This window comes from Musa acuminata, chromosome BXJ1-9, assembly GCF_036884655.1.
Source record: "Musa acuminata AAA Group cultivar baxijiao chromosome BXJ1-9, Cavendish_Baxijiao_AAA, whole genome shotgun sequence".
In the NCBI taxonomy this organism is placed as follows: Eukaryota; Viridiplantae; Streptophyta; class Magnoliopsida; order Zingiberales; family Musaceae; genus Musa; species Musa acuminata.
In genome coordinates this window covers 11,792,928-11,808,203 of record NC_088335.1, presented here as the reverse complement: position 1 = coordinate 11,808,203, position 15,276 = coordinate 11,792,928, and the positions used below count along the sequence as shown (strand labels likewise).

General features: G+C 41.4%; 1 protein-coding gene across 4 annotated transcripts; it reads left to right on the top strand.

Moving 5' to 3' along the window:
• Positions 1 to 1,144: 1,144 nt before the first annotated feature.
• On the top strand, positions 1,145 to 14,178 carry LOC135586151 (uncharacterized). 4 transcript variants are annotated; one of them, XM_065083127.1, is made up of 7 exons: positions 1,146 to 1,400; positions 1,508 to 1,651; positions 9,166 to 9,256; positions 12,803 to 12,867; positions 13,486 to 13,572; positions 13,677 to 13,726; positions 13,840 to 14,178. In XM_065083127.1, exons 1-7 carry the CDS (start codon positions 1,197 to 1,199, stop codon positions 13,949 to 13,951), a joined length of 753 nt encoding a protein of 250 aa, XP_064939199.1. In that variant the 5' UTR covers positions 1,146 to 1,196; the 3' UTR covers positions 13,952 to 14,178. The 4 variants fall into 4 exon arrangements, with proteins under 4 accessions (XP_064939202.1, XP_064939199.1, XP_064939200.1 ...); XM_065083128.1 differs by having other exon boundaries at positions 1,147 to 1,400; positions 9,169 to 9,256; XM_065083129.1 differs by having other exon boundaries at positions 1,153 to 1,400; positions 13,504 to 13,572.
• Positions 14,179 to 15,276: the final 1,098 nt, after the last annotated feature.

Genomic DNA, 15,276 nt, shown 5'->3' with positions numbered 1-15,276 from the left:
AGGAGGAGATGACTTCGGCGCCGCGCTCCCCCAGCCCCCTGACTACATGATCACTAACTAGTGACTACATAAGCAGAAACTACATGGCAGTATAAGTTTCTGAATACTTTTAATCAATTCCTGCTCATGTAGCCATTGACGTCATAATCGTTCTCGTTCTGCTTGTTCCTCTGCTTCTCTCTCCCTGAAAAATCATCGTTGCCACAAACGCAAAGTCATAAGCTAAGCAATCAGTAAAACAAAGTTTCTTTTCAGCTGCTGAAAGAAAAAAAACACAGCAAATTCAACTACACATATATAACATTCCTATCAGGGCAGAAAGCTTGTCTCAACAGTTGGCTCCTTCCCAAGTTTCCCATAGCCAAACTTCTTTCCACGTCTTCACAGTGCAACGTGTAATAATCACATGAATGCCTAATTAAACAAAGATAAAATCTATCCTTGTGAAAAGAGAAGTAAAAGGAAGAACACCACGATAACATGAAGTCCCACCCGATCACAGACGAAGGTAGATTGTCAGAAAGAAATATACATGTCAAATGAACAACCCAATTGTAAGCATAGTGAATCATAACCTGCCATTATCAAATTTTTATTAGTTGTCTGTATATAACATGCTTGATGCTAAATGCACAAATCTATATGACACAGTGAGAAACGCTTCAAATAACCCAGTTATATTCAATCTCAAGTATCCTGATGGAGTGTCAAAAGAAGAATGAAACAATGTTGCTAATAACAGAGTAATCAAAAGTAAAAGAGAAAGTAAAACCCTAATTGCAGGATCCCAAATTCACATTCTTGAGCCCCACTCACATCGAAGCTGTTTGATTGAACACTAAACATCACGATAGTTCAGATCCGGTTATGGACATCTGAATCGAAGTACCCAATCAACTAACGCTCATTGCTGAACTACCAGGAAAGGCTTAAATCTGGAATTTGCCCAATCAATTTTACAGTTCATGCATGCAATGCATTCGTGTACATGATGTACTTTACCCAATCAATTTTATAGTTCTGGCCAATTCATGCATTCGATGCATGCATGTACCTGCTGGAATGCCAAGTCGACACGCAGCGTAACGTTTGAACATGGAAGAGGAAAGCTTTATTACGGGTCGCTCCAGAACCGTCCATTCTGTCCCGCTTCTCAATCTCGTCCGTCGCGCGCGTCTTGATCAGGTCAGCAAGAGATGCGAAGTCTGTGCGTCGGACGCCATCGGTTCCTGCTAAGAACGCCCGCTTCCCTCCTCCCCATCCTCCGCAGGAGATCTAGACCCAGCCGCGCAGCTGCAGTGATGGTGACGCTGGTGGCGACCACTGCCGACCCGGCCTCCGTCGGTTCCGTCTCTGCCTTCCTCGCCATGCCCGGATGGAACCCCGGCCCTTCCGTCGCCGTCAGTTCCCCTCCCATTGATCGCCAATTCCTCTTTCTTCACCTTGTTCTTTTCGATTCGTGCATGCACGGTGTCTCTTGATTTGACTCTTCTTGCCGAAAACGTAGGCCGGGATGGAGCGTTTCGCGAACGGGGCGGTGCGCCTGCTGAAACACCACCGGGGCATCGTCGAGGAGGACGACCTGGACCGCCGCTGGGAGGTGGCCACCGGCGAGCACGTCCACCTGTCTAGTAATATTAGAACTAGACAGGTAATATTAGAAAGAAATGTAACCAGGTATGTAGGGTATGTAGCTCTGGCACCTCCGATGTATAAATCCACCTGTCTTAACTCCTCTCGCGCTCTATACCTCTTGGGATTATTGTCGAACCTTCGTCCTCCCCACAAATAAGCTTGCTGGCTTCTTTGCCCGCTTGTTCTCGTCACTGGATCTTTTTTTTCCTTCCCAGAAATCAGTAATAGCGGTTAGGCACTAATCATGACTAAAGCAAATATCAGTAGTAAATAATCATGACGCACGGGACGGGGAGTTCCTCGTCCACACAGGAGGCCAAGGTGCTAATTAATAGTGGTTAGGCACTAATCTTGTAATTTCCAAGTGCTTGGTTTTGCCCATGTACCCAGTTGAAGTTCGAGTCATGGAAGGGATGAGTGGTGGCTGGGGCTGCAGCTGAAAAGAAAATATGGATCAACAACGCTCCTACCGGCTTGCTGTATGCCCATAAAAGATCTGCCACAATGGTGGAAGTATGACGTCTTTTAGTTTGACCAAAGCCCGAAACATTGAGAGGGTAGACTGGAATCACATAGGAGCTGTCAAGGATGTATGCTTGGGAAATTAGTAGATTGCTATAACCAAAATGTAGCCATGGTTATATGTTAAGCCTTTGTATCCCAGAGATTAATAGACTGCAATCACATATGTTCCGAGAGACAGCTAGCAATCTGAAAGTGTTTTTCTTATCCTGTCCAGTAAGTGTTTGCTCGATGTTGCTTGAATAATATGTTCCAGATGTTTGTGATTCGTAAATAAAAAAAATTAAGTAATGCACAATAGAACTGGAAAATTAAGGAACTTATAAAAGAAAAACATTTCTAGCTAAAAGATACTATAAACTTAGTCAAGATCACAACCCATAGTGATTAAGAATTGTCTACGGTGATCAGTATGGATTTATTGGGATTTGAGCATCTAGGTCAAATGAACTAAGAACCAGTTATTACAGTTTAGTTTCATTTGTTTATAATTGCCCGGATAAATTAATCTGTGCCATTTTTCATTGTAGTCTTTCTGACTTGGGTCCATGCTGAACAGTTTGAAACCTTAGATCAGATAACTGTAATAAATTAGGATATTCAGATCGAGGTTTTTAATCTCATGCTATACCAATGTACCGAGCTTTGCACGGTACGGTATGGTACGATACGGCATATCGAGTGGTACGCCAGGGCGTATTGAGCGGTACACCTAAAATGAGCATAAAACTCTCCTTTTTGGGCTTTGAGGAGTAGCCTTGTGTAAGGCTCGCAATTTCGGTTCATACTGAAACGTCCTTCCGTTAATATTGAATTGTCTACAAAAAAAATATTTGAATTGTTAGATTATTTTGTATACAACTTAAATTTTAAGATTCAAATGAATTAAGTAATCACATGTGTAGATATACATATCTCTTATTAAAAAGTTCCTCTTAATCCTTCCAAATTAGCCTCTTAAATTTGATTCAATTCACAATTCGTTGCTTTATTGAGTTTATAAGAGTGAAAATGTAAGAATAAGAGAGAGAACGCGAGAAAAAAATGAGTTTGAGAGAGTTAAGAGAGTGTGAGAGTGAAATAGATTGAAATAGAGGGGAGGAAAGAGATTAAAACCCCTTAAGGAGGCCTCCAACAGTCAAATTGACCGTTGGAACATTGTTACCGATCTGTCACGGACTTAGCTGGTTTTGCCTAAGTCGTGCGGCACCCTTGCGTGTCCGTCCGCAAAGGTCAGCCTCCCCCGAAACCTCCCCACGGTCCCTTAGGACCTACAAAAGAGAAAACGGGTTAGAACGAGCGCCTCGCTCGGGATTCACAAGCAAACAATCCAGGAAACACTTCATTGACAATGCAAATTACAGACAGGCTTAACAAGCTCCGAACAGTTGCACAACAAAGGGGTAAAATGGTCCATTACAGACCGAAGATCTCTCACGCGTGTCCACATGACACAACCTTTATTTACAAGCCTACAAGGGGACTCTTAGCCTTCGGCAGTCCCTCTACATGCTGTTCAGAGCACGAACAAACCAAAAGACACGGACATACATAAGCATTACATCAAACATCCTGTTTCAAAGTTTGTCCGTGACATTCTCCCCCACTTATTCCTTCGACGTCCTCGTCGAAGCCTTTGTCAACACTGCAACTGCTTGCCTTTGCTGATTCTTCGATCTTCTGCTCCAGGTGCAATGCGCCTCTTGGCTCCCAACTGCTCTTCGCTGTTGTTTTTGAGTAGTCGAACCTTTGATCCGCCATGCTGCTTCAACTCACCAATGACTCTGACTCTGGTGTGGGGTTGGTTGAGTTGTGTTGATCCTTATTGGTTCCTGCGGATCCTCCAAATGAAGGAAAAGACCATCCTTACTGCGCCAGTCTCTCAAAATTCCACATGCTGCTTGAACTGGGTGGATGCTTGTTGGAGCTTTAACGAGCATCCTCTCGCAAACTTCTGAAGTTTTGGGTCCTTCCTCCACAAAATTTGTCCATTGACTCTTCTTTCGTTTAGTTGTCACCTCCAAGTAGGTTCGCATCACTTCCGCTTTCGATTGACATTTCGTTGGGAAATGAAGCGGACAATCTACTCTCAGTAGCACTGATCACCGTTGGTGAAGATTTGACAACTATTATCTTCCATTATCTTCGAAGGGTCTTTGAACCTGTGCAGAGCTCCTCTGCTGGATAGATAAGAGAATAGGGGTACTCGGTTTCGCCCATTCTCTTAATGGTTGAGAAGGCAAGAGTTACTTGACTTCGCCCGCCTCCTCGAGGTTGTACTTCATGCATCGAGCTGGTTACTGGTCTTCGCCTGCTCTTTGCTCACACTTCTGAAGCACTTGAAGTGTTTGCACTCCTTACATTGAGTTAGTTACTGTGATTCGCCTTCTCAATGCCATCGAACTTCTGGAATGCCGGAAGTTTTCACCCCAACTTGGAGTAATTCACTGATAGATTTGGTCGCCTCTGGGATTGTACTGTCTTCTCCATCAACCCTGCCGCCTACTCCACTGAGTAGCAAAGGTACAGCACCGCGTACTGCCTGCTTCGTTCCTTGGTCGTGCACTCTTGCATGACCCGAAGTCCTTCACTTTCGGCTGTCTTGATGAGAAGCACGTTGACACCGGTCTTACGAAGTTCCTTGGCCTCCGCCCTTCAGCCTTGTCTCAGTACATGAAGTTTGCCTCTGCGTACTCCACCTCCTCGGCCCCTTTCACGACCAAGCGCTCTCCTCCATGAGAGCAAGGGATCAATGACTTTCACGGAAGTCCCGCCTCTGCGGTACCATGGCGCTGTCATGCCCATGGCCCTACTATCCGTCGCTTCGCCTCTGCATCCCTTTTCTTCACGATCAGTAGAAATGTCTCTGTGGCACTCCTCCGAGTCCACCTCCATTCTAACTGACGCTTGATTTTGGGTAGCTAAGTCCCTCTGGACTCGTCGTCGCTTCCTCGCCCTTTTCGACCCCCTGCTTCAACACCTCTGTGTTCTCCAAGCAGATCTCCTTGGTCGACGGAAAGACAGACTACAACTCCCATGCACGGCCTCTGCCATCATGTTGTAGAGTTTGCACCGATTCTGTTCTCCTTAGCTTCCTTGGTAGCAACGTCCGCTTACTCGACCTTGTCCTCTGACTTGTCGGGCTCCCTTAAGCGAATAAAGCTCTGGAGCAGTCCAACTCTCCAGCTGCTTCGATCATACCTCCGCATGATCAAGTCCCTCACGGGACTTGCTGGTCCTTGCATTCGAACTTCTCCCTTGGTGGAACACAGCCCCCATATGCTGATGACCAAGGCTTTCACCCGATGCAAGATTCGATGCACGCACGGAAGACCCGCCTCTGCGGTACCATGACCTTCACTCCTTGAATCCATAGCGCTTCTTACCGTCGTGTTGTTCACCGAAGTGGAGCTTCCAGTAGCTCCCGATCATATCTCCATATGATCCAGTCCCTCACGGGTTCGTGTCTATCGCATTGCCGCGAACTATTCCACCACGATCCGCTGCACCATGTCGCCTCCTGGTGATATCTCCATTGCATTCTGATCCTTGTGGGGTGAACTCGAATTGTGAACCCTCCATGTGTGGCCTCTGCCAATACATCGCAGGGTCTCCTCCACTTTCGACTTTGTTCGCTCCTTTGGCAATCGACCTTCATCCACCCACTCTTGGGTCACACCTAGATGAAGCACCGCTCTAGGACAGTCCGTCGCCTAGTAGCTCCCGAAGTCCACCGACTTCGCTGCAGTTAGTGCACCATTGTCTGGATCCTGGGCCTCTGCCCCTACCAGCACAATCTCCGCTGTGCACCGCTCTAGGACAGTCCGTCGCCTAGTAGCTCCCGAAGTCCACCGACTTCGCTGCAATTGGTGTACCATTGTCTGGATCCTGGGCCTCTGCCCCTACCAGCACAATCTCCGCTGCGCACCGCTCCCTTCAAGCAACTTCATAGCAACACTGTGGCATATTCTTCAAGAGTACCCGCCTCTGCGTCCTCTTGCCCCGTGCCAAGGCCTTCTGAACTGAACTTCGCCTCCGCAAGTTGAGTCGCCTTGGTTCCTCCGTCAAATGCTTCTCCGAGATAAGGTGCATGTGCCCAGAAGCTCCCTTCGTCTTTGGCACCATGCTGGATGAGTCCGCTCCATCAGAAAGAAAGACCCATGGAACAACATGATCCTGCTCTTGCCTCTACAAGAGTTCATGTCCTTGACCTCTGTCCAAGGAAAGCTGTGCGCCTCCGCTCCATGTTCCATCTTCTATGCCGGCTCACTTCATACGGCTTGGGTACTTCGCCAAGTTACACCCAAGTTGCTCCGCTCCTCGTTTCTGCATTGAGTTGATAGTGGTCCTCGCGCCCACCATTCCACGGGTCAGCCCTCCCTTGAGTCCGATCTCCATATCGACTCCCAGTGTGCCTTCATTTCTGTTGCTTTTGGTCGCTCCCCCACTTGATCTCGCAATGCATCCACCAATGCATTCTCTCAAGCGAGATCATGCGACGACTCCTCGCCGCTCGCTCAGTCCGTTGAGCTTCATGAAGTGTTATTTGTTGAGGTACTCCTCCTCAACATGTGCGGTCCGTTGCACATGATTCTCCCTCTGGAGTGCCGGGATTTATCCCTCCTGGATATCTATCCCGTTGGAGCAACATTTCTCTTCGATTCGGAGACCACCATCCCCTTGGACTACTCCAATTTGCTGAACAAACTGCGCATTGTTCTGCCTCTGCAAATGCACTTGCTAGATTGCGACTCCACGTCAATACAGCCCCCACTGCGCCCCTCAAGGCCTAACAACATGCTGAACTTGCTGCACACTTCAGCCTCCTATGGATGTATCCTTCGCATGCCGAAGAGAAAGTTTCACTGCTCCATGGCGCCGAGTTCCGGTCGCTTTGGGATGGCCACGAATAGTCCGTCGTCCGCATACAAGCCCTTGCATGAGTACCAAATTCTTTGAGTTAGCAATTCCCCTCACCTCTGTGAGCTTTGCACAACTCTTTCGGTCGCCGAACAACTCATTCCACCTTACATGGTCTCAACCTTTTGCCAAGCGCTTTGCTTGCTTTGAGCACCATCAAGTGTTGTTGTCAACGTTGAGCCGTAACTCAAACTCAGCCATCCCAACCTTTGTGTGCTTCAAATTCCTCTCAGCTCGTTTGTCCTCGTGGTGCCTCTTGCGCAAAGGGTTGGCCATTCCTCTGAATGCCACTCTCAGATGCCCGCTCCTCTGAGCGACTCCTTTCCCTACATCTCCATGTCCGTTTTACCCAAAACGGTCGCGCATGCTTGCTGCCCTCAACGCAGCCCCGCAAGGTCCCCCACGTTTGCATGCCAAGTGTTTCTATGAGTGCTTGTCCCGCTCTGATACCAACTGTCACGGACTTAGCTGGTTTTGCCTAAGTCGTGCGGCACCCTTGCGTGTCCGTCCGCAAAGGTCAGCCTCCCCCGAAACCTCCCCACGGTCCCTTAGGACCTACAAAAGAGAAAACGGGTTAGAATGAGCGCCTCGCTCGGGATTCACAAGCAAACAATCCAGGAAACACTTCATTGACAATGCAAATTACAGACAGGCTTAACAAGCACCGAACAGTTGCACAACAAAGGGGTAAAATGGTCCATTACAGACCGAAGATCTCTCACGCGTGTCCACATGACACAACCTTTATTTACAAGCCTACAAGGGGACTCTTAGCCTTCGGCAGTCCCTCTACATGCTGTTCAGAGCACGAACAAACCAAAAGACACGGACATGCATAAGCATTATATCAAACATCCTGTTTCAAAGTTTGTCCGTGACAGATCGTTACCACTCGGTTCAGGTCGGTAATGGTCGAAATCAACCAGTACAGGTTGGTAATGGTTGAATTTCAACAGTTACTGCCCGGTACAGTCCTGTATCGCCCGATACGAGGCCAAATGCCTGATACCACCTGGTAGCAGGCAGGCCGTGTGCCGGTCTGTTGGTGGACCGGTATGTACCGCTCGTACTGGATGGTACGATACTGTATTGCAAACATTGATTCAGATAATAACATGATACCTTGATTGCAACTTCTTATGATTGCACAAAAGGCCAAAAATTAGCGGATACATGAATGGTTAGTGTCAATCTAATTTGGTTTTAGTTATGAGAGGTTTCATGTTTTAGACATAGGGTCTAAACTAAGCATACACAATAAAATCTATAAAAGGTCAAATCCTCTCTGACGCATGATTGGATAGGGTAGATCTTATGTGGTTTTAGTTATGAGAGGTTCGATGGTTTAGACAGAGGGTCTAAACTAAACTTGCATGATATAGAATCTGTGTAATACAATGATTTAAAAAGCGCTAGGCGCCAAGGTCCAAAAACGTCCGAGGCGCTAGGTGCTCGTCCGAGGCGCTAGGTGCTCGCCCGAAGCGCCCAGTGCCTGGGCTCGGGCGAGCCCCCAGGCGGCACCTCTTTGAAGCGCGCCACCTGGAAATGAAGCGAGGCGCTCGGGCCTCGCCTCGCCTCGCCCGAGCGCCTAGGTGAGCGCCCGAGTGCTTATTGAAATCACTGGTGTAATATAACAAAAAATCTCATGTAAGCATTTGGGCATATAAACATTTGATAGCTCAAAATCTTTATGCTTTCATCTTATGTTTAGTTAGTCATTGCATATTAACAACAATTATCTCACAACAAACAATCTGGTACTGTTTGATATTAACTTTTCAGACTTTTAACTCTGTCATGGCTGTTTTCTTGATAAATATATATTGCGTCATAAGATCTTTTGTTAAAACAATTCAAATTGAAGATACTAACCATGTGCTTAATATGGAACTATGTATTCTTGCCGTCATTTTGTTTTTTGAAGTTGTATAGCTCTTATCTTTCTCACCTTAAAGATATATATACTTTTGTTCTAATCGTCGTCAGCACTTTGTTGAGTTTATTAGTAAGTTACTTTCTTTTTGCGGAAGATGGCACTTTGTTTCTGCTGCAGAAGATAATTAACAGAGCATTTTTTTTTTATTGTAGCAGGCTGCTAGATATGATGACTTGGAAGATTTGGTAAGCATACTTTCGGTGGGCATTTCTCCTAATTCCAGAGATTCTCAAGGAAGAACAGGTGTGATCTTTAATTCAAGTTTAAAATGTTTTTGATTGGTTAATATGAAAAGTGTTGACTTTACCTTTCTGTTTATACTTTTGTGATTGATGGTAACGACGGTCTTAGTTCATTTTCTTTATCCATAACTAGTAGGAGTTGAAGATTATGTTCATGAACATAAAAGTTGTTTGATATAAATTTCTATGTTACAAAATGTAAATATACCTATTGGCATATTTCAAAGAGACTTAGTAACCAAAAGTTCTCTCTGTGGGTTAGAGAACCAATTATACACAGGTGCCCGAGGGGTTGGTTGCTTTCTAGGATGAGTCTGCAGGAAAGACTAAAAGGCTCCTCATTGAACATGTATCCAGTTCTTGTAGGTTTACTCTCGAAACCTCGACATAGCACAACACTTGATCCGTGATACTGGAGCCATCAAACAGCTCTTTTATTTATTAAGATGGATCCTACAAGTTTATTGTGTGCCTTGCTTCCTTTAAAGATCTACCAGTAGCATCCAATGTTCAATTTTTGTGGCAAAAAAGTCGAGGAACCAGTGTGTAAGCTTGATTCATTTATTTGTAGATTTGTAGAGTATTAAATATGTTTGGCCTTCTTTGCTATATCACTTCTGTTCAATTGCCATAATCTTGGATTGTAAAATTATCTTGGTATAATCAAATGGGTTGATCTTTTGAAGTGGATCCTACTCAATATGATAAATGAAATGTGAAAGGATTAAGAAAAGAAGGTAATTTTGGTTAAATTCCTTCTGTACCTAAGCACATTGAGGTGCAGTACAACCTGAAGACAGATTGTCCTTAAACTGCAAAACTCTAACTACAGCTCTCATGCAATGTTCCTTATGTTAGCTGTTTATTTTTACTTTTGAATTTAAGCCAACTTCATTTACTAATTAAACAGTCAAACAACTATAAAGTATTATTTTGCCTCTAAAAGGCCAACATTTTATAAGAATCTAAAGAATAGTTGTATAAGAATTCGAATCACATAAAGTTGTTTTAAACAATCATATAATTAAATTCTACATTTTCTCATCAAATATTAGTCAATCAACAACTTCGGTTGTAGTGTTCAAGTTGCTTGAATGTAATGAGTGTGGTTGGGAACACATTTGAAATATGTATTGAGGGCCTAATGCATATTTCAAATGTGAATTGATGTTTGGTAAATTTTTTTCAAATCACATTTGGTTTGGATACTGTATTGTAAATGCTCAAATGTGGATGCTACCTTAGGATAGCATTAGCATTTCTGTATTTGTGGAATGCTAATGTAATTCTTCAAATTTCCAAAGTACCCTGTGATATTATTTAAAATCAGAAAATTGTCAACATGATTTAATGACAAACGAACATGATTTGTCGTCTATAAGGTGAAACTTTATTTATTTATTTTCAAAAATTATTTTACATTATTCATATGATTATATTTTTTATGTATTATATGTTTCGTCATACAAATTTTTTTGTAAGATTACATACATTCATTTATTTATTTACTTATTAATTTAAATAAAAAATATGTATTCATTTTTGAATAGATATTAAAAACATTAAAAGGGTAAATTTGTTATATAATATTTAATAGACTTTTGAAATACAATTTTACCAAACAACACTTATGCTAATTCACATTTAAAATACAGTTTTCATCTATTGTTTATCAAACACTCAAAGCATTTTACAACTGTAGATTCACTCCGAATGCATATTAAAAATGTAAATATGTTGCCAAACATAGACAATGTTCTTCACATGTGTATGTATATTTACATGTTATCCATATGTTGAAGATAGTATGAAGATCTTAGTTTTCTCAGGTTGAAGTTTTCTTGGGGATTATTTTGTGAAGCACTTGTCTAGTGTTGGCTAGATTTTTGCCCCCATAAATTCTACATATATGACTGTATTTTCCATATACCTAGAATTGCAAATTATACACTTCTCAGCCTCATTCTAATCAATACTCGAGGTAAGAACAATGCTGAAAAGGAATGAAGGATTATGAGGCTTATGTTTAGTGGTAGAGTACATCACTGGCAATAGCTTTTAGTTAATACTTCATAGCTCATGTCCAGTGGAGCATCTTAATAGTAATATGTGATAAACAGAGTTGTGATGGAAGTTATGAGAACCGGGTTCTCAGATGAGCACCATGTCAATAACAAGAGAGATCAGTGGTGAGAGGTGGTAGATGTGGGGACTCATACCAGGTGAGAGTAGATGGGTCATTACATTACTTCACTTGAAATGAAGAAAAATGTGTCTTTTGGGAAGAAAAAATGAAATGAGACCTGTAAACAAAACTGAAAATAGACCATCTGTAAGTGGTTGCATCTTGCAAAATCATGATAGACATACACAAGTATGACTACATTAATATATTTGCGAACATGAAGTTCAAAAGTTATGCTATACAAATGTTCCCAACCTAAAAATTCTCAAAACATCTAAATTTTTATCAGAGCTTACATATAAAAGGAAAATAGTTAAATCTGAAAGAGATTGATTTAGTGTCACAATATCTGTTGCTTGTAGGCATTGAGTTGGTATCCAAGCTTGCACCGTGCATCACCTGTACTGATGCTCTAAGGCTTCCTAGAATTTTGAGACCAAGTGCATCATTTGTGCTGCTATATCTTTGGGCTTTGTTTATGACATCAATAATGAATAGATGATCATAATGAAAGGATATTCCTCAATGGTTGTGTTTTCTACCTGTTGTGTGCTATTCTGCTTTAGCTTTTTGTAATTAGTCTTATTGACTCTTTGGTTCATCCTAAGAGAAATTATGCCACTAGTTGCCATGGTTTAGTTGGGATTCTCTTATCCTCCTGGTTGGTTCGAGCTAAGTCAGACGACTTCTTTGTTTCTCCTCACTGGCTTTTTGGTTGCAGTAATATTTCTTGAGCAACTCTTATGGGTATTTCCTGCTTCAAAGTTTGCCTATTTAGATCTGCAATGATTAATCAGTTTTGTACATAGAGGCTATAGTCTCATCATGAAGCTCTGCTAATCTGCTAGTCCAATCTGCTGAAACTGGATTATGTCTGACTTCTCTCTACAAAACTTTAATATGTTAGATTATGTCGTAAAATTTTGTTACAGATACATTGAATCTAACTTGATTTCTGATTGGTTTGTTAATTGTGGGAGTGGCATAAGTTTGGATAGGGCCCATTTAAAATGGAAAATCTCATGTATTTTTCTCCTATTTCTCTGCAGGCCCTCTAAAATTGAACCATTGTTCTTCTATGACACATATTTTAGTCCTTTTCTGAACATAGACCATGGATGACTATAAAATTTTTCGGTGATTAGTTAAAAATGATGTGTACCTTTTGTCAAGATCCTCACTCCTAATTTTTCACTATTGTGAGAGTCATGGTTCTGGTTTTCCTAATATTTGACTTCCATCATTGTATATGGCATCTTCAATATTTTGTTTCATTGCTATGAAAATCAAACTTCTTGTCTTGGTACTGTTCTGCTTGATGTTCTCCTGGAGTAACTTTGTTTCTCTAAAATGAATTTTCAGCTCTTCATATGGCCGCTGCTAATGGGCATCTTGAAATTGTCGAATATCTTATTCAGAACGGAGCAGTGAGTAGTAGTATCCGAAATTTCTGATTACGAATTACCATAACTAATAAACTTGTCACTACTAATGTTGACTGCTGTCTTTATTTATTTTAAAAAGTAATCTTTATCTTTTTGAGTAGTATGTTAATATTCAGCAGCTACGAGTTCTCTGTTTTTTTTTTAATTTCATTTCTTCAATTAAATTATGAGTCCCAATCATCTTTTTTCATTCTATTAAAAATCTCTAGTAAAAAATTCATCATTTTGCTTATTACTGAAGATGATGCATGAATGCCTTATCACGTAGTTGTGAGAGCTTATTAGCATTATTTGGATATCACATTGTGGGAGCTTATTTGGATAGTAAATGCGAGAGCTTATTTCGATATCACGTTTTCTTAGTCACTATGTTTGAACTATGAAGGTTTTGGCTCAATTAGCATTATTAGAGTTTGCTATTGCTGTCACTTACCATGTTTGATTAGATCTAGGATGAATAAACTATTGGTCAATTACAATCTGTCAAGTATTTAACATTAAGTTTACACACAAACATGGGCACCAATTTGTTCAGAATTGTAATGCCTATTTCTTTTGGAGCTTGATGGCATGCTTCTTTCTTTTTTCTTTTTTAATGAGGATGCCTCCATGAAGCAGGATTTGAATGCTTTGAACTCTGAAAAGAATTCACCACTTCATTGGGCTTGCCTCAATGGACACATAGAGGTAAGGGATTCCTATTTGGTGATTATTGATCTTTCTAGTTTATTATTGTTGACCACTGATCAATAACATTTTGTAAATGAAACCAAAAAAAAAAACCCCACCAGGTAGTCAAACTTTTGATCCAGGGGGGAGCTAGCGTAAGTTTGCTAAACAGGTAAATTTAGTGCCACCTTCTAGAAATACATTCTTTTATAGAGAGATTGACCTGGAATCTACTTTGGTTCTTTCACAATGTTGCTTTTGCTTGCTTCCATGGCCGTTTGGCAGCCATGAGAGGACTCCAATGGATGAAGCTGTGAGCAGAGGAAAGATGGATGTGATCAATGCAATCAATATGACGGTAGCCCAACTCGAACTTGATGATGTTAATATATCTTAGCACACGAGCTATACTACAAAAACTTCCTAAAACTAGTTTCATAATGCAAGAAACTAGTTGCTTGCACGAGTCAGGAGTTTCTTCTTATGACAAATGCATCATGTGAATGATCTTTATCTTGTTTCGCCTCACTATTAAACGAGTTAATATGTTTCATTATAAAATCTTTGATGTGATTGATAAGCATGAATTATCAAGACATTGAGTTCAAGCGAACCTTGATCTGACCCACTGGGCTTTGAGGTGTGTGTGATGCATTCTCCCGCAGGAACTTTTATGCTCTAGATAATGGTAGCCATGCTTCTTGGATCCACTTATCTCACATATTGTTGCTGGTCTGGCAGGCTTTTGATTGAGAAGAACACTCACGGTATAACAAGTCAGAAATTTCAATCAGAAGCGTCTTTGGCAGAAGAGGTAAGCCAGGGTGAGATATATATATATATATATATATATATATATATATATATATATATATATATATATATATATATATATATCAGTAATATGCATCACTCTTAAGCAAATAATTTGCATGAATAAAGCCAATGAACAACACTAGAAACTTGGTTTTGGTCATCAACTTGTGTGGAACACTGCTAAATCAATTTAACGGGAGGATTCTTAGTCTAAAGGGAGCGAATATTTTTGGTTTGTATCATGTGTGTAAACTTTTAGATAATTTAATTATAATGTATAGTGGAAGATGCTAGGGACCCCACCACGTATTCTTTCATGACGATTGGAAATATATTTTGTACCTACGATAGTAAGATATCTCCTTAGTATACGCCAAGGAAAATGACATTCGACAAAGAGAATGGCGTATCGATAGGAAATAGCAGTCTATAGTTTAACTAGTCAAAGTGCAATTTATGATGCAAATGGCAGCGCCTGATAGTGGCGTTGATTGTGATAGAAAATTAACTTGAAAGAATGGTTACTTAATTTTGTTGGATTACATGGAGCCATCCTGTCCCTTGAATTGACGTGTGGATGTCCTACATTTCTACCCATCGTCAATTTGAACGAAACTTCCTGATACCCAATGCATTACTAGCTTTTCAAACAATTTCAAGCATTAGTGATATAAGGAATTTTAAAAATTATTATATCATTTAACATGGAGCAACCAGGATTTGTCCATCGAACACGGCCTACGATCTTGTGATTTATGTCACTATTACTTCGAATTAACGCCTATATGTTCTAGGATGGTTTCCATGAAAAATCCCACATTTTGAGCCTTTTCCCAATAATGTCCACCTCACTTTTAATTTGTATATTACTATTTATAATCTCTTTTTATTATTTTATCTTAAAAA

Excerpts from the sequence above, each read along its gene's own strand:
- LOC135586151 (XM_065083127.1), top strand. The coding sequence starts at position 1,197 with ATGCGAAGTCTGTGCGTCGGACGCCATCGGTTCCTGCTAAGAACGCCC. Across the intron at positions 1,401-1,507 it reads ACCCCGGCCCTTCCGTCGCC|GCCGGGATGGAGCGTTTCGC; the intron begins GTCAGTTCCCCT and ends CCGAAAACGTAG. Across the intron at positions 9,257-12,802 it reads AGATTCTCAAGGAAGAACAG|CTCTTCATATGGCCGCTGCT; the intron begins GTGTGATCTTTA and ends ATGAATTTTCAG.